Source organism: Acomys minous (genome assembly GCF_964271855.1).
Source record: "Acomys minous genome assembly, chromosome: 3".
NCBI lineage: Eukaryota > Metazoa > Chordata > Mammalia > Rodentia > Muridae > Acomys > Acomys minous.
Genome location: NC_140485.1, coordinates 109,516,749 through 109,535,384, shown reverse-complemented (window position 1 = coordinate 109,535,384; position 18,636 = coordinate 109,516,749). Strand labels below are relative to the sequence as shown.

Genomic DNA, 18,636 nt, shown 5'->3' with positions numbered 1-18,636 from the left:
CCTAAGTGAGACCATTGTTTTTTCTTTCCCTGCTGCCTAAAAAATTTTTTTTCCTGGTACTTGTGATCTAGACAGTAGGGAGAAAATTTCCTGGTCAGTTGAAGTTGATCTGTTCATATACTGCATTCAGAGTGAGTGGTATCTTGAGCAATAGGGCGGCTGCCATCTAGTTATGATGGGTAACCAAGAGCAGTATCTTGTGCTTTTTTGGGTGCCTTTGGGACCTTCCTGACCAAGTGGGAGGAATCTTGTGTCTGGACTGAGGTTTTCATTTAATGACCCATGTTTTCTGGGAGCAGTGTTGCCTACACATGCAGGGTGTATATAGAAAATAACTTAGGAACTAGTAGATTTCTGTAAGGCTCCTTCATACATCATTGGTTTTGGTTAAGCTACTTCCTATCTTCTTTTTCTTATGTCCCTATCTTCAGTCTACAATTAACTTTAACTCAGATTATTTCCTCTTGCTTTTTCATGTCATTTGTATACTATATTCCCTCTGTTCATTTTTTTTTTACTTGGGAAAAAAATCACAGTATTTTCATACACCTTCCTCTGGATTAAGCCCCCCCCCCCTGACTTCTTTCCCTAGTTCCCATCCCTTCAAAGTTTGAATCCCCTCTCACCCCCATATTTTCCCTCTTTATTTTTTACTTTGATTACATTTTACCATCTCCCCCCTCTTAATGAGGCAGCTGACAAATGTCCTGTTCTTACTACCTGCCTTCCAGATCCATTCTAATTAAAACATAGGAAAAAAAAAAAGAGTCACTGCTAGGATCCATATGTAAAAGAGAGCATGTGGCCTTTGCCTTTTTGGCCCTAGGTGATCTCACTAAGCATAGTTTATTTTCTATTCCGTCTATTAATCTGCACATTTCATTATTTATTTTATACCTGTGTAATAGTCCATTATGTGTACATATTACATTTTCCTTTCTGCATACTCCTTACTTAGTCATCAGCTGATGGACATCTAGGTTGCTTCCATTTTCTAGATATTGTGAATAGAGCAACAGTGAACATGGATATGCAGACAACTCTGTGTTGGGTTATAAAGCCCTTTGGGAATGTGCTCAGGGTCATATGGCAGTTCTGTGAGAAACCTCCAGACTAACTTCCAAATTGGGCTGCACTAGTTTATACTCCAACCAACACTGTATAAGAATGCCCTTTCCCCACATCCATGCCAACACTTGTTGTCATTTGTATTTTTTTTTTTTTACTGGTTTTTTGAGACAGGGTCTCTCTGTGTTAGCCTTGGCTGTCCTGGACTCACTTTGTAGACCAGGCTGGCCTCGAACTCACAGCAATCCACCTTCCTTTGCCTCCCGAGTGCTAGGATTAAAGGCGTGCGCCACCACACCCAGCCTGTCGTTTGTATTCTTGATGTTGGCCATCCCAACTAGGGTGATTGGATCTTAGTTTTAATGCATCTCCCTGATGGATAAGGATGTGGAACATTTAGGAAAGTCCTTACTATCCATTTGTATTTCTTGTTTATAGAACTTCCTGTTTGGTTCCAATACCCTCTTTCTTTCTTTCTTTTTTTCTTTCTTTCTTTTCTCTCTTTCATTTTTTTTGAGTCAGGGTTTCTCTGTGTAGCCCTGGCTGTCCTGGACTTACTTTGTAGATCAGTCTGGCCTCGAACTCACATAGATCCACCTGCCTTTGCCTTCTGAGTGCTGGGATTAAACGTGTGTGCCACCATTGCCTGGCCCAAAGCCCATTTTTCATCATTTTTTTAATCATGTGTTGGTCATTGTTATTCTTTGTATATTGTAGATATGAATCCTGTATTTGCTCTGTCTGATATACAGCTTGTAAAGAGTTAACCTGATTTTGTTGGTTGCCTTTTCATTAGATCAACAGTTTTCTTTGCTGTTACAGATATTTTTTTGCTCCATGAGATCCCATGTGTCAATTATTGGTCATTTATTCTATTTCATAAATAATACAGGTATATGATATTGTCAAAGAAAGCATCTTATGTCTTGGTGCCTTTAGGGATGGTTATTTCTTAATCTTTTTTTTTAATTTCTTAATCTTTTTAAGAAGCATTTTTGGATTTATTTATTTTATAAAATATCATGTATCCAAGAGTTTTCCCTGCATACATGTTTGTATGTGCAACATATGCATGCCTGGTGCCAGTGGAGGTCAGATGGTCTAAGACTAGAGTTGCATTCTTAGATTGCAAGCTGATGTGTAGGTGCTGGGAAATGAACCTGTTTTCTTTGTAAGAACAACTTCTGTTCTTAGTAGCTTAGACAAGTCTCTAGATGAGTGGTTCTCAAACTGTGGGTACTGACCCTGGGGCTTGCTTATCCTGCATATCTGATATTTACAATTCACAACAGTAGTTAAACTAAAGTTAAGAAATAGCAAGGAACTAATTTTATGGTTGGGGGTCACTACAACATGAGGAACTGTATTAAACAGTTGTAGCACTAGAAAGGTTGGGAACCACTGCTCTAGACCCTTTTCCCAATCCTTGAAGGGATCACATCTTTATTATTATTATTTTTAACATTCTATATTTTGTTGGCCAAACACTCCTGAGCACAGGGTCTTCTATGGAATTTAGTTGATACAAATAGTGCCACTCTATAGGATAATAATGACTTTGCTTTTACTAGCAGGGATCAGTTAAAACTTGTTTCTTGACCAGGATTGGAATTTGTCCAGTTCAAATTCTCCATGGTGTGATTTGTTGATTTAAACTCATGTAGGTCATGTGAGTGCTGCAATATTCACTACTATGCAAGTGCAAACCTGTATCAATACTGTTGTGTCTGAAGGAAACTGTTTCCTTGGAGCCCACACCACCTCTGGCTCTTAAAAAATCTTATCTCATTTTACACATAAAACCTTGATAAAGACATCTGTGCTTCAAAGTGTGTAACTGTACACATATTATGCAGTTGTGAGTGTCTTGGTTACTTAACATCTACATCTGTCAGAAGACTGTTATCTGATGAAGGTTAAGTGATGCACTAAACTAATAGATGCAGCCTTATCACATCTTTAAGTTGGACCCTGTAAGCTATGTAGCCATATGTACTTACGAGATTTAACAATGAGGTCCTTCTTTTTGGCTATTATGTAAATTAAGTAATATTATTTTGATGTGTGTGTGTGTGTGTGTGTGTGTGTGTGTGTGTGTGTGTGTGTGAGAGAGAGAGAGAGAGAGAGAGAGAGAGAGAGAGAGAGAGAGAGAGAGAGAGAGAGAGAGAATGAGAGAGAATGTACATGTTCACAAGCATGTGAGTACATGATTCAGGCCAGAAGTTGACTAAGGGTGATTTCCTCAATGACTCTCTACTTTATCGAGGCAAGGCCTCTCAGTGAATTGGGAGGCCAAAGTAGTGTGTCTAGCCAACCAGATTTCCTCAAGGATCTCCTGTTTTTAGGTTCGCTAGCACTGGGATGACAAATGGACCACTACCCTTGTAGGTTTCTATAGATCTGAACTTCGACCCTCATGTTTACACAGAGAATATTTTATATCCTCGGTCACATTTCCAGTATCAAGTTAATACTTAAGTCCTAGGATTTGTATATGTTTATGTTATACAAATGATACTGTGTATGTGTGTGTGTTGTATAATGGCTAATTCAATCCACTTAATATGTCCATTTTCTAACACACTTATTATTTTTACGTAGTAAGAACATTTAACATGTACTATTTCAGCAATATTCAAGTCTAAATTACTTGTATGCTGTCATAGCTTGATCTTATCATTAGAGTCTACAATACTTGTATACTATAACAGCCTATAAAACTTGGATACTAGTATAGTTACATGTTATCATTATTGTAACTATTTGTATAATTTATTTAAGTTTATTTTCCTAACTGAATTTCTTATTGTAATTTTTCATACAATATATTTTATTATATTTTTCTCTCCCCAGTTCCTCCCATATTCTTTCCACCTCCCTTTTCCTTTGACTAACACTTTATTGTTTTCTTTTCTCTTTTTAAAAAAAGATTTTTTTGTTTGTTGTTATGTATACAGTGTTCTGTCTGCATGTATACCTGCAGGACAGAAGAGGACATCAGATCACATTATAGGTTTTTGTGAGCCATCATGTGGTTCCTGGGAATTGAACTCAGGACCTTTGGAAAAGGAGGTCATGCTCTTAACCTCTGAGCCATCTTTCCACCCCACTTTCTTGTTTCTTTCTAGGCATTCCACCCTTCTGTGCCTTGCTTATTTGGGTTAACAATTACGTCTTACAGATTCTTTCACTTTGTTGCAAACGACAGAACTTCATCATTTTAAAGGCTGAATATTATTTCATTGTTAAATGCGTCCTATTGTCTTTGTGCATTTTACCTATTGATGAACATATAGGTTGATTCATATTGTGAGTGTTGTGATAATGTATATATTGATGCGACCTTTTCACGTATTTATTTCATTTTCATTGTGTATGAAAATTAGACGGTACCATTTTAAATAAAAATATTTCCATAATATCTAAGTAACTTAGATCCTCACTAAAAGGTATATGGTTCTTTTCTGTAGATCCTTGCCAATTCTTATTATCTTTATTATTATTAATACTAACCATTCCAGCATGTTTGTGTGTGGTAGTCTCTTCACATCAAAAATTTTTTTTGGAGACAGGGATCCATGTAGCCCAGGGTAGCCTCAAACTTACAGTATATTTAAGGATGATCCTAAGCCTCTAATCCACCTGCTTCTGGCTCCCGAATGCTGTGATTACATCTCTGTATACTATATTCTATGTGATGTTGGGAGTGAAACCCAGAGCCTCACATATTCCAGTCATAGATTCTAAGCAAGTACTTTAAGCAGCTGAGCTACATCTACAGCTCCACATTTTACAGCTTAAAAAGGCAAATGCTTTGACTATTTAAAAGTAGAAATATTTCATATTTAAGAATACTTATTTATCCATCACTAGCCAAAGCAACACAATCACTGAGTGAGTTTTTTGTCTGATAGTGAGAATTTCGCATGAGTCCAGGTCTCCCAGCTCTTTTTTTTTTGGGTTGAGGACCAGATCCACAAAGGTGGATCACATGGACAACATCTTTAGGAATGAAATATTTTCACAACCTTCTCTCAATTGATTCCTTTTTCACTGATTAAACATTTAAGTCAGCACCCACTTATTTGTTTGACTTCATCCTGAGAGCATCTTGGTCATACTGATAGAGCAATGACAAGAGGCCCAGGCGTTTTGGCAGCCTCTAGTAGTTTGAAGCTTGGAAGATTTATGTCTGGACATCTGTGTGCAGAACCTTCTGCACGTGGAGATCAGCATATCCCCCCAAAGTTATAATGAGTAAAACTAGAAGAATAATGAAGAGAAATGACAGGCCCCTGGAAGGGAATAAACAGGGTATTGCCTCGGCTGAGTAACTCCCTGAAGGACTCTTAGGAATGACTGACTGATTAATTGAATCAATCCATCACGTTTGAAGTGACAGCATCAATTTGTAATCTTTTTTTGGGGAGCTGTTTTATTCCATTGCTGTTACAGTTTAAATTCACACGAGGGCTGAATGAACAGCCACCAAAAATACTTATTTCAATATTACAGTGCCATATTATTAAGGAAATTTCATTATGGAAATGATTTACCCTAATTTTAATAATGATTTTGAGTAAGAGAATCACCATGTGGAATTCTCTCTGAACTTATAAATATCACCTTACATTACCTATCCAAACCTCAGACTCATTTACTTCTAATCTTTAATGATTAAGAACTGATGTTATTATAATCCTGTAGAACACAAAGCTTACCTGCCTTCACCTTCTTAGGAGGAACATTCCTCCATTTTCATTTTTTCTTATTCTTGCTGTCAAAACTCATAAAGTTTTAGAAGATTTCAGTGATAAACTTGTTCCTGCCATTCATTATCTTGTTCAATTTGTCACTAAATTAAATGGCATAGGATACACAGATGGTTGAGCTAGTCTTCCTCATAGCCATCAAAAATGACTATTCTGGTTACTGACATGTTTTTAATTGGCCATCCCATAGTGATCATGGAGTTCTTCCCTTTCTTAGAAGTAGGGGGAAGGCATGTGTGCGATGAGCAAATCAGCCACACTTGAGTCTTTTTCTACTTCACTTCTCCATAAGTGTATGACAAGTGCAATCACTGGAAAGTTTACCATAAAACTGAATACAATTGCCAGGTCAATACAGAAGGATGTATCACAGACCCATGCTTATGTCTGGGTATGGGCTATTGGTTTTTTTAAAAAAAGAACTGTAATAGAATGAAATATGTTTTAATGTCAAAACTGCATCCAACCTAATATACACTGGTTCAGAAGCACTTTATGATTGATTTAGTGATGTCTTAGGAGCTTCCTTATCACATGTCATTTGAATGTACACAATGCAGGGTCTGTTGATAGGGTCTCGAGTTTGTATGCTATCCAGAGTGCAGAGGAGTTTTCTGTTGAATGAGGGATTATTTGCAACTCCAGAGTGAGTATATGGTGGTGTTAAATTTTTTTTTTATCTTTATAATGAGTGGGTCTAGATTTCAGAGGTTAATTCTAAATGTGAATTATTTAAAGATACTTTGTATTTCTAAATTTAAATGCTATACTCACCATCCCAGCCTGGAATACATGTTTCATTGTTTCTATGCTGAGGTTTTTAAGTACTTACCAAATGTAGCCTTAGTTATGCTTGCTGTTTACAACTCTTATAGCTTGTTTATGTGACACTTCCAGAAGAACATTTGTCTTGGGGCACACGTGTGTGCCTATACATGGTTGACCTATCCATTTCTTCTCTTTTGATGCAGATGGAGATGTTGTGTACCTTCAGCTTCATAGTCAGGGAAGAACCATCCTGAAACTCATCCTCACAGGCTTAGGTGACCGCCACCCGGACATCCCGTTCTCGCTATAACACCAAGAAAACAGGTGCTGAAAGTCCACCTCCAATTTCTGGGTACACAGCAACATCTGAGGCTTCCCTCTTGCAGTGTGGGGATTTTGATTTGTGGCATCTGGTATGTGTCTCTGTACAGTAGGAAGAGCGTACCTCAGCCTGAGCCCATCAGCCTGGGCTGGCTGCTGTCTGCCCTTCCATGCTTACAGTGAGCCTCAGCTCTGATTCAGGGCAGTCAGTTACCAAGGGTTCATCTTTTCTGTTTGCCTCCCCTATCTCCAAGTCACTTCCATACAGGTGTCTTCGGCTGAAGCGACTAGCCATGTTCTAACAGCATCCACACACAACAGCTTGTGTTATCAAAGGGTCAATTAATAAATCTTTAATTTATTTTATTTAAAATAGGATAGGAGCTGGGGCGATCACTCCATTGGTGAAGTGTTGTCACATAAGCATGGGGAGCCGACCTCGAGCACCAGTTTTCTTGTTGTCTCAGGACTGGTGAAGAAGAGATAGATGGATTTCCGGGGGTGCACTGGCCAGCCAGCCTAGCCTAATTGGTGACCCCCAGGGGTAAGTGAGAGACTCTTTCTCACTAAACAAAGTGGACAGTTCCTGAGAACTGACCTTTGACCTCCACATACATGTACATACGTGTGCATGTATAGTCCTCCCGCACAGGCACATGTGTATTCACAAGCACACTTTCAAGTATTCATTTTTATGCAATTTAAAATCCCCTCCTGTTAGTTAACCAAATGATTTAAAAATATTGTTTTACGGGCTGTGTGCTTTGCCTTTATGTATATCTATACGCCATGTTTGTGCCTAGTGCCTATGAAGGCCAGAAGAGGGGCAATGCTTGGAACTGCAGTTAAAATGGTGGTGAGCCACCAGTGGGTGATGGGAGTCACCCTCAGGTCCTCTCTGGCAGAGCTTCAAAGGATCTTAACTGCTGAGCTATCTTTTTGGACAAAACCAGATTATTTTAATCTAGTGGCCTTTAAAGGTAAAAATCAGGGAAGGAAGAGAAATCATTCCTAGGTGACAGCAAGTATCTTATGCAGGTAGTCTAAAGTGGGAGTCCAATGTTGGAAGATGTATGTGGGTGTTACCCATAGCTGAGCTAGAATAGCTGGGCCTGGCATTTCTCTTTCATGGCTGACCACTCTTTGGACTGCATAGAACATTAGGAGCAGCATCATGCAAGTCCACTAGGGTTTCCATGTCAGTGACATAATCAAACACCATGAGAAGCAGTTGGGGACTTTAAAGGATGACTCAGAAATGTAACTGTTTTTCCATTTATTTTTAAAATGCAAATTACACTAGTAAGTCAAAAAAACCACTCTGTTAAAAATACATTCAGAATTAACAAATGCAGGAGGGGGTGGGGTGGGGAAAGACAGATCAGGATAGTTAACTCTTGCTTTCAGAATATTAGGTTTATAACAAAAGCTCAGCCTAGAAAAATAGCATTCTTCACCAGGTTTTTGAGGAGGATACAGCTGTACAGCTTTGATGTTTCCCAGATAGAACCACACTACTGTGCTTACTGTTCCTAAAAAAAGGCCCGCCCACTGACCACTTTTCAGTAGTCAGCAACTGTTTCTGAAATATTTTGGTGGTGATGATATAGTGACTTGGTGGAGAGTCGGCTGCAACTTAAGAAGAAACATGACGGCTTGTTTTATTCCCTCCCTACACGTGTACTATAAGGTGTTGTCCCATCAACAGTAGCAACTCAGAGAAACCTCATTGGAATAGTCACATTAGAATAATTTCTGGCATGTATAGTATTTATATTTTAGGAATAAAAGGACAATACATTAGTGAATAGTTTTCCTCAAACATTGAACATGCATATCACTGGAAACACACCATATGAGGTTCCACAGATATGTTTGCAGCTGTTCATCTTATCCGTGTAGGTATGGACCAACATAAACAAGCCCCCATGGAAACTCAAGTGTGAGTGTTGAAATCTTTTTCTGCATGTGGTTTATGTTCCAATGGTCATTTTGATTCCTTTATTGGCTTTAAATAGCTATGTGGGTGTTTATTACAAACATCTATGCAAAGACAGCAACTGGCCTGTCTTATGGAGATCTGAATGGGTTAAGATGCAAAAAGGATTAACCCAGTAAACAAAGCTGTAAGTCCCTAAAGAAAGAGTTGCTCCATGCCAATGTCTAACTTCTCAATCTGAATTTCACTGCACATCAAGATGATGTGTTAAAGAAAACTCCATTTTAGTGTCTCGAGAGGATCCAAGAAAAACATGATTCATCCGTGTTACTGATAAGCTTGAGCTAATTATGTTTTCCACTAATGAAAACCAAACAGTGCTTGAAAATACAGAACTAAAATCCCTAGGAGTTCAGAATAGCCCATAAACACATTGACCTACTATTGCCCCCAAAGGCATCTCATTGCCAACTACATCAACAGCACAGGTTTTTTTTTTCTGCCACAATAATACAGGAGGATTGGAATACACTCTAACGCACAACAGATCCCCCAAATACCACAAAGAGATCTCAAAGATTTCACTAAGTTAACTAGTGCTTCCCCGCCCACCCCAAAAATAATCTCGTACGCTGAAGTTAGAAAAGAAAGTTCACCTACATTGGGTCTTAGATTTGAGTTAGATATAAAAGAGTAAACATAGCTAATACATAGTCAGTTGGCCTCTGTCATAGAAATCCACAGCTGTCTTCCCGTGCTAGGAAATGCCATTTGTAGATACTTAGAGAAGCACCCGAAGTGCAAGAAAGAAAACCAACCAGGTAAGCCGTTTCTGCTTTCCGCAGATGAATGAGTTTAGTAGATTAATACACTTTTCTTTGTTCCACCCCAACCTCATCAGTAGGACCACGTTTCAGAGACATGAAGATGATGACAGTTATCGTTGTCGTTGGTACTTGTCTCTCTGCGGCCACCAAGAGGCGCAGTGGTAAAACATCGCTTTCTTACACAGACACACTGGAGCTGCTCAGCGGTTCAGTCTTGTTCCTTGATATGAGACAGAGTCAAAGTCGTTTGGAATTAATAGCAGTGTGTTAGCCTAAAGGACGTGACTGGAGGACATCTGCACTGAGGGTCCTGGGCACACGACGCAGGTGGGTTAAGGCAAGTATGTACGGTATAGCCTTTAGGGCAAACGACCTGCCACTTTGCATTTGGTACAAGGTCATCACAGCGTGTTCTGTCTGTCTGTTTTTGCAATTACATTGTCTAAGTAGCTGTGGTGCTATCAAGATGTATGGTATGGACTGCAGAAAACAGGGTTCCAAACTAGTGTGTCTGGGTTAACTTGACACCTCACAGAGCCAACTGTCTGGGCTTCAGAGGAGTAAGTAATGGCCGGCAGGCCTGCAGAGGACACCCATGCATCTCCTTTCTCACCTTTAAAGGCATGGGAGAAGGGAGCCTGCATTAAACAACTCCAGGATGGGCATGCCCTGCATATTTCTCAGTTTCAGTCAGAAAGAGGAGGTCCAGTGGAGTTGATATGTGCATGATAGTGACATTGGTGTGTGTGTGTGTATATGTATGTGTGTGTGTGTATGTTTTCTCACGTGTCTATGTAGAAACTTCCTGTTTGGTCTGATAACATGTATGCGTATTTAAATTCATTTGCTTCTCATTCTTCATAAAAAGCAGGAGGCCACTGCACAAGTCATTTGAGAAGTCCATGGGCTGACAGACAGAAGTCATCTGTGTTATTTTGACCTAAGAGAGAGAAAAGGTGCTTTTAATCAAGAGAGAATGCTAGATGCCTAATGCTCCCCATTCTCACTTCTCCAAGCACAAGAGCAAATAGGAAAAAAAAAAAAAGATTGGGGGAAGAGAGTATTTGCCTCTCTTTTATCACCTAGTGCCCTGTCACCAATAGGGACCATTTATGATCATTCAGAGAACAGATGAAATGAGCATGTGCTGCCATTGGCTGCCAAAATGATGCAGTGCGTATTTGTATCAGGAAGGGGCGCCAACATGTCTATAATGTGCCATAGCACACAGACCAGTTGGGATAAAAAAAAAAAAACACCAGTTACTTTGTTAAAATATTAATCAGATAACATAAGAATTTCTGATAGCTATCAATTTTGCATATATGTGACAAACTATAGGCAGAGAGAGAATCTTCCTTTTATATGATTGTATATATGAAGAATTATAAGCTAAGAACACATACACACAACTGAGCCACCAATAAAGAGGACAATATATCCATTGGCTATGACTGTGCAGCCCTGCCAGCAATGACTTCATAATTTTGTACAGGAGCCAGGCTACAGATCTGTTGGATATAGTAGAAATCCCATAGCTAAAATGGCACATTGCCTTTTAGCATTTACTGTCATTCAAAAGAACAGCTTTTATTTCCAGTGGTTATATAATATTGCTAGGATGCTTGAACTGGCCCATGATGTTAAATTACTCTTACTTTACAAGACATATTTATGGCCAGTTGACAGGGAAAGGTAGTATACTCCAAATGACAAAGACAGAGGAGGTGCTCAGGGCTCTGCCTTTCAGCAGGGATGAGGCTTATAGGTGAATCAAGCTTGATTTTTTTTTTTCCACAGGATGCCACTGGGCAGTGGCTTTCAGAGGATGGATTTGAGGATTGCACAGTTGTAAAGCTCCTCACTTAACACTGTATAGTGTAAAATAAAAAGGCGATAAGGGTGATGGGGACGGGGAGTGGCATGTATGGAAGTGGGACAGCCAAATTAGCTGTGCAGCCAAGTGAAATAAAACCAGAAAAGGCAGTGCCAGGCTGGACTCACAGTCCATTTAAGACATTGAAGAGACTGTGAAACAAGGGTCAGGAAAAGTGAATGGTGCTCTCAGCTGCACCACTAATAAGCTGAGTGAGTTTTGTTTTCCTGTCTCTTGATTCCGTCTCCTCAATAAACCCACAGAATTGTGTGATCTGGTGTTTCCTATGGGACGTTTTATGGAAGCGGTGAATGCAGAGTTCTGATTAGCACTTTTTCATGTACCTTAAGTGTTCCTAACATCCTGGATGTGAGTCTTATCATGAGCAATGAGACTCAAAAGCTGTCCTATAATTGGACCATTCTCAGACATTGATGGGGAGAGCAATATCTGATTATGTTTATTTGGCATGTAAACGTTTCTATTTATGAAAATTATGGAACACTTTGTTCTTAGGGTAGTTAATAATTTTTAACAAAGACATCTTAAAATTTCTTGTCTAAAGATTAACATTAGAATTATAAATGCCTGGTTGGAAACAATATGCTTGATTACAATATACTCACTCAGGAAAAAAAAGAACACACGAGGAGTGGAAAAAATATATATCATCTTCGGCAAGCACAAACACTTCAGTTTTGTTGGAAAAAAGGTGGCCGAGGGAAGCTGCTAGAGCTTTATGTTCTATGCAGCAGGTCTCAGTTTCTATCCCAGCACCGTGTGTTTCTAGTACGATCTAAGCCTACTTGGGTATAGCTGGGGCACGAAGGTTATTAATAGTTGAAGACGACAGAACATCTCCATAAAACACGGTGCCCAGATAACATACTCTTGCAAGGCTGTGGTGAGAAGGCCGCGTTGCTAGCTTTTGAAAAGGAAAGTGAAAAACCTCAGTGCGGTCTCTAGGAAGATTAAATTGGGCAGCCATGTGTAGAATGAGACGAAAGTTCTGAGATAATGCAACTAGAGAACTCGATGGTTGATCACGGATGCTTGAAATAGGCAGTGATTTCGGATGTAAAGGAAGAATGTGTGGCCCACTGTTTACAGAATGCATGTAGTACTGCTTGATTTATGAATAGGTACAATCTTTTTTTTTTTTTTGAGAGGTGCAGAAAACTATAAGGGACACATAGAAAAAGGCAGGCACAATGCATACACCATTCTCTTTTACGAGAGAAAGCAATGAGACGTGTCTACAGACTAATAATCTGTTTGGCGTGGAAACACCCCAAACTCCATTCATTATCCTACATGCCGAAGGTATTAGGAGGGAAATGACTTAATGGTGGAGGAGGACAATGACGACAAACACATATCTTCAGAGAGAAGTTCACAGCTTAAAATGAATTGGAGGCTTACTTTCTATTTTGATCTTCTCTTGCAATTCAGCATATCACTTGATGCTGAGATATAGAATTTGCTATCAGTTGTTATCCAAGGGAATTTGCCTAAACACAGATATAAAAATCAGGCTCCGATTGCTCGTCTGTGCTCTTGAGTGCTACAGTTCAGGGTTTGATTGGTTCCAGGTCTAATGCTCCTGTTTCGCTTTGACTTTCACCTTGATAAAGTATGGCTTAGAGTTTGAGGTTTTTTTTTTTTTTTTTGAATATGTATTTATCATCTGAGTGAACATTCAAGACTATTATGCAGGGCTAGTAACAACGATATGAATACAACCAGCATCAACTGAGACTGTACTGGGGCAGCCAGAGAGTAAGTTTTATATAGTTACAGATAACTGCCTAAACTGTTAGAATAGTTTTAAAATACACATACTTCAAGTAATTCAAAGAATTGTTACATATTGGAGGCTTTTGAGCCAATGTAGATGATACTTCTATAAGACTAAAGAAAACTTTAAAGGTTGTCATTTTTTTTTTTATAATCACAAAGAAAATGTTTTTAGAATCATCCTAGTCAAAATGATATTAATAGCAGAGAATGGAAATACACAACCGAGGGAAAACTGCATGCATTTTTTTTTGTGCCTTGATACATTTACTTGGCTACCTTTTCATACCCCAGAAAAATATCTTCAGAGTCAATTACTTACATGTACATTGGTTGCAGTTGTAAGTGAGAAGTCTTCTGAGGCCCTTGATACCCATAAGAATCAAAGCCACCTATGAAATCAACTGGAAAACGACAATTGCTTTTGTTACTTAACTTTGTAGAAGCAATAGAAATGAATGAGCAAGGTCCCCACAAATTACTAATATAAACTTGAAAGTAATCAAATAAACTAAAACTGAGTAATGATGAAAGCAAAGAGAAAACAGTTTCTTCAAGGAAGCGATTTTCTTTCTTCAGCTGTGAGATTCAGTTATAGCTTTACAATATTTTCTATACTTCACAGAAGAGATATAGGTACCTTTCTCAAGCAACAGAGACATAATTGGATTGATAAGACTTCTCTTGAGTATCGAAGATGGTGTATGAAGTTTTGGTTAATGTGGGAAGTTTTTGGAACATATTACAAATGTTATAAAAATAATCACCAACAAATTCCATGTATTGTCCACAGTAATAACACTTCAATTATGTATTCTTAGGGTCAAGTACAGAGGACTGTGGTTGTATCATGCAAATTATCTCAACATGGCTATGCTTGCCATCTCATTGTGTGGTTTACTAATCTAAGACTGTAATTTAGGTGTGGAACAAACTCTAACCGATCACTCAAATATACTGTACACCAAGATATTAAGTGAAAGACCCAATAAGATAAAATAAGAATTGCCATAGCAGATGTTGCCATGGCTACAAGCACATTGCCTATTCCACATGCTCTTACAAAGTAACAGAGAAGTTCTTTTCCCATCCCATGATTTGGAAGCCTGTTCATCATTTCCTCTCAAACATGGGCATTGTGGCATGTTTGAGTCTTGCAGCATGGGTGCTATGTTATTTCCCAATTAAAAGAAAAGTCCATTAAGGGTCATTTATTTTTCTCTGGCAGAGTCTCTCTTGATACAGCCACCATATGGTGAGGAACCCCAAGCTAGCCCAGGCAGAGAAACTCATGAGTACCCACATATTTAACCCATTGCTTATCTGAGATCCTAGCCCATAGCTAATGTCCACTTTTCAGACACGTGAGAGAAAATGCCTCTACCTGATTACAGACTGCAGTTATTGAATCAGCTCAGGCTTAGCATGTTCCTAGATCAGTTGGTGCCCCATCCCTGAATTGTAAACCTTCAGGGTTTTATTTTATATTTTTTAGACAGGGTTTTTCTCTGTAGTCCGGGCTGTCTTAGAACTGCTCTGTAGACCAGGCTGGCCTTGAACTCAGAGATACACCTGCCTCTGCCTCCCAAGTTCTGGGATTACAGCATAATGCTTACATTATAACACTAAGCTTTGGTGAAACAAACAAGCAAGCAAACAGTAATGACATGGGGGAAGGAAGTAGAGTTTTGTGAAAAAGCTATGCTTTGCCCTCTCCTTTTCAGGTACACACATTGAATTTGTGTCCTGAGACAGAAGGCAAAAACTATAAAAGGCCTTACAAAGGAGATTAAAAGAAAGAGAAAGACAAAGAAATGGAGACTAAATTAGGATTCACTCAGAGACCTTCATTGTTTTTCCTTTCGCTTATTCTATTGCTTACTTTCTCTTCCTTTCGTTGTCTTGCTAATGCCTAGAGTGGTGCAGATAGAAAGTTTGAGGTAATGTTAAGCCCATTTGGTCTATGCAGTTAAGAAATCTTCCTTTCACAAAGGATATTAGCATGTAGCATAATACTTGGCTCACAGCAATACTTAGCTAAAGGTATAAGACTCTTCATATTCTCCCTTGTTTCATAGTCACATACATACCTTCTCTCAATAGTAATGTTCCCCATCACAGCTGTACGTTAGTTGCAGCTGATTAGTTTACACTGCTATTATCACTATCATCAGAAGTTAATAGTTTCCTTTAGGGTTCACTCTTGGTCTTGAACACTATGTGGGTTTTTACAAATATATATGGCATGTGTCTACCAGTGTAGGATCAAAAATAGCTTTGCTGTGTAAAAATGTCCCCGTGCTCCATTTAAGTCCTTCTTTTCTAGCTCCCGTGGCAACTTATCTTTTTGGGTCTCAACAATTTAGCTGTTTTACAAAATATCATAGATTTGGAGGCATATGTCGTTCAACACTTTCTCTTAAAGTTTATTTGCATGCAACTCTGTGTGGGGGCATCTGTGTGCCACTGTGCACACACGTAGGTCAGAGGACAGTTTTATGGAGCTGATTCTCTGTTTCTACTTTCTGTGGCCTCCAAGGATTGAGCTCTTTCCCCCAGGCTCATGTGGCAGTGCTTTTACCCATTGTGCGATCTCACTTTTCCTCCTGTAGTACTTTCTGACTGACTTTTGTCACTTCAAGCTTCTTCTGTGTATTTTTTTTAGTTGTGTGTTCATACAGGCGCACATGTATGTATGTGCATACATGTCTATATGGGTTTGGAGTCCTCCTTGGTTCATTTTTCCATTGGTCTCTCAGTTTTGCCTGAAGCTTGCTGACTCAGCTATGCTACCCAGCATTGAACCCCAGGGATCCATCTGTCACTCCCTTCCCAGGATTGAGACAGGAGTGTGTGCTAACACAATTCTTTGTTTTTATCCCCCTACTTTTTATACGGGAGCTGGGGTGCAGGCTCAGATCTTTGTTTTCTGAGAACATATTTCACTGGCTGAACTATCTCTTTAAACCCAGCATCATGTTTTTTAAAAAGCATGGCAGTGGATTTCATTTTAGCATTGGGAAAATCTTTCCCTCTAGTTGTATTTGAAGCAGAGTCTCTTTTCTCATTAAGAGTGGGATGATATAACGAAACCAAGAGATCACAATGTCAGCGTAGGATAGGGGCTCCAATATTACTTCGTGTACCCTCAAAATTACAAGTTCTAAATTTGCGACAATTTTAAACCAAATCAAGCATTTTATAGAGGAGTGATAACAGAGTGAAGTGTTTTCATTTTCTAAATCACCCATATTCTATACTAGGTAATACAGTAATACAGACAATACCAGGATGATTAATAATTGACAACCATATTTAAAGTTTGTGCTTTGAGAATTCTTGTTCAAAAGGGGACTTAGTGTCTAGATTCCCAATTTATAATCATGGACTTTTGACAACAAGGCTACTTCTCAAAGAATTAGTTTCCTGAGCTGCATCAATGGAGTTAGATGCCCCAGATCTGAGGTTCCCTTTCAGAATGGTTTACTCTACATGGCTAGAGAATAGAATGTGCTAGCATGTCTCAAGATCAAGACAGAAGTAAGTACAAAGTTTTCCACTGAAATTAAGATCCAGGTTTATCAGGATTGTTGCTGCTTTGAGACGCCGCATGGTTTTCAAGGCTTTGAGCTGGATGGCAATAAAAAGCTACACAGTAAACAGCCCAAGATTCTGGAGGGAACTAAAAGATAGATAACCTGAGGAAAAACAAGATTTCAAGTCACTTAATCAGGGGCAAATTAGACCTCAGGACACAGGGCAAGGTCAGGAGGGAATGAAGGTGGGACCTGAGATGGTGCTATGGAGGCAGCCCGGGTAGCCAGCCCAGAGCTTGCTCTTTGTTGTGCATGCTCAGTTTCTTGTGTTCGGTGGTGGTGGTGGGGAGGTTAGATGGAGTTGGCTTATAATAATGGCTAGGAAACCTGGCTAGCACTAAAGCTCTAATGGGATCTATGCAGTTCTTCTGATGATTCTGGACTTGAAGGCAGGTATGGGGCATGGTACTGATCCCAACATTGGAAGAGGCTCTGACACAACTAAGACAGACTTTTGTCGTTTCACATATAATGAAGCAAACTTAAACCAGAAGCGAAGGGTATGTTTTATATTATTTATTGTTTGAAATCCATGGCAAAGGCCAACAGTCTAGGAAGTCTGGCCCCCTGTGACTGTGACCAACAGTCACAGGGAGTTTGCTGTGAGCCTGGGTCTCTTAAAAATGTCATAAATTCATGTCTTACCAACATGGCTTGCCTACGCACCACCCAAACAAGAAAGCCAAAGCTCACAAGGCCTCGGCCCTAGACAAGAACTACAGGCAACTAAGGAATGCTGAGAGTGGGAGAAATAGTCTTCCCCAGGGAAGAGCACACTAACGGTTATACCAAATGGCCAAATATTTCTATTGGCTGAAAAAAATATGTATACTATAATGTTAACTGACTATAACATATAACTGTAATGTATAATGTAATATAACAGACTGAGCAGGCTGTATTTATGTATTTAAGAATCTGTCATTTATCTGTCTGTCTATCTATCTAATCATCTGTCTGTCAGTCTATCTAATCATCTGTATGTCTGTCTAATCTATCATTTATCTATCTCTCTATATAAGTAATGTCAAATGAAAAAGATGCCATGAATTTGAATAAGAGTAAGGGAGGTGGGGTGGCTGACAGTCTGGAGGGGGCAAAGTAGGACGAAGTAATTATATTATAACCTCAAAAATTAAAGTTGAAAAATAAGTTAGGCTAAAGTAGAAAAATATATCTTTAATGGCACATTAGGCTATTTTAAATGTTTTTATATAATTATTTAAGTGACCAAGGTAATGCCATTTTTGAAAATTTTATTAATTTATTCTTATTATAGCTCAATGGTTATCCCATCCCTTGTATCCTCCCATTCTTCCCTCCCTCCTCTTTTCCCCTTATTCCCCTCCCTTATGACTGTTCCTGAGGGGGATTACCTCCCCCTGTATATGTTATAGGGTATCAAGTCTCTTCTTGGTAACCTGTTATCTTTCCTCTGAGTGCCACCAGGTCTCCCCCTGATTTTACCCTGATCCATTTTGTGTCTGGTCAGGCATGTCTCAACCCTTAGTCCTATGAACAATCACATTCACCTTTGCAACACCTGTGTGGCCCAAAATATGGACTAAAGTACTAAATGTTACCAGGTTCTCCTGAGCTATACCTGACAATGATGTCATTTTAGCTTTTGCCTTTACACGTGCTGCAACCCTGAGCTTCAGTGCTAATAGAC

At 39.1% G+C, this 18,636-nt stretch overlaps 1 protein-coding gene across 5 annotated transcripts in view; it reads right to left on the bottom strand.

The window, feature by feature from the left end:
• Positions 1-8,188: 8,188 nt before the first annotated feature.
• NKAIN2 (sodium/potassium transporting ATPase interacting 2) overlaps positions 8,189-18,636 on the bottom strand; it is a gene marked incomplete at its 3' end in the record, with an annotated part of 1,039,202 nt that continues 1,028,754 nt past the window's right edge. For 3 of the 5 annotated variants that reach the window (XM_084776800.1, XM_084776796.1, XM_084776797.1), the window contains 3 exons: positions 13,691-13,772; positions 12,994-13,082; positions 8,189-10,635 (listed from right to left, as the gene is read on the bottom strand). In XM_084776800.1, the coding sequence (XP_084632926.1) occupies positions 13,058-13,082; positions 13,691-13,772 (107 nt within the window). Of the gene's footprint in view, positions 10,636-12,993; positions 13,083-13,686; positions 13,773-18,636 lie in introns of those variants that run through there. The other 2 variants (XM_084776798.1, XM_084776799.1) reach the window with 2 other exon arrangements.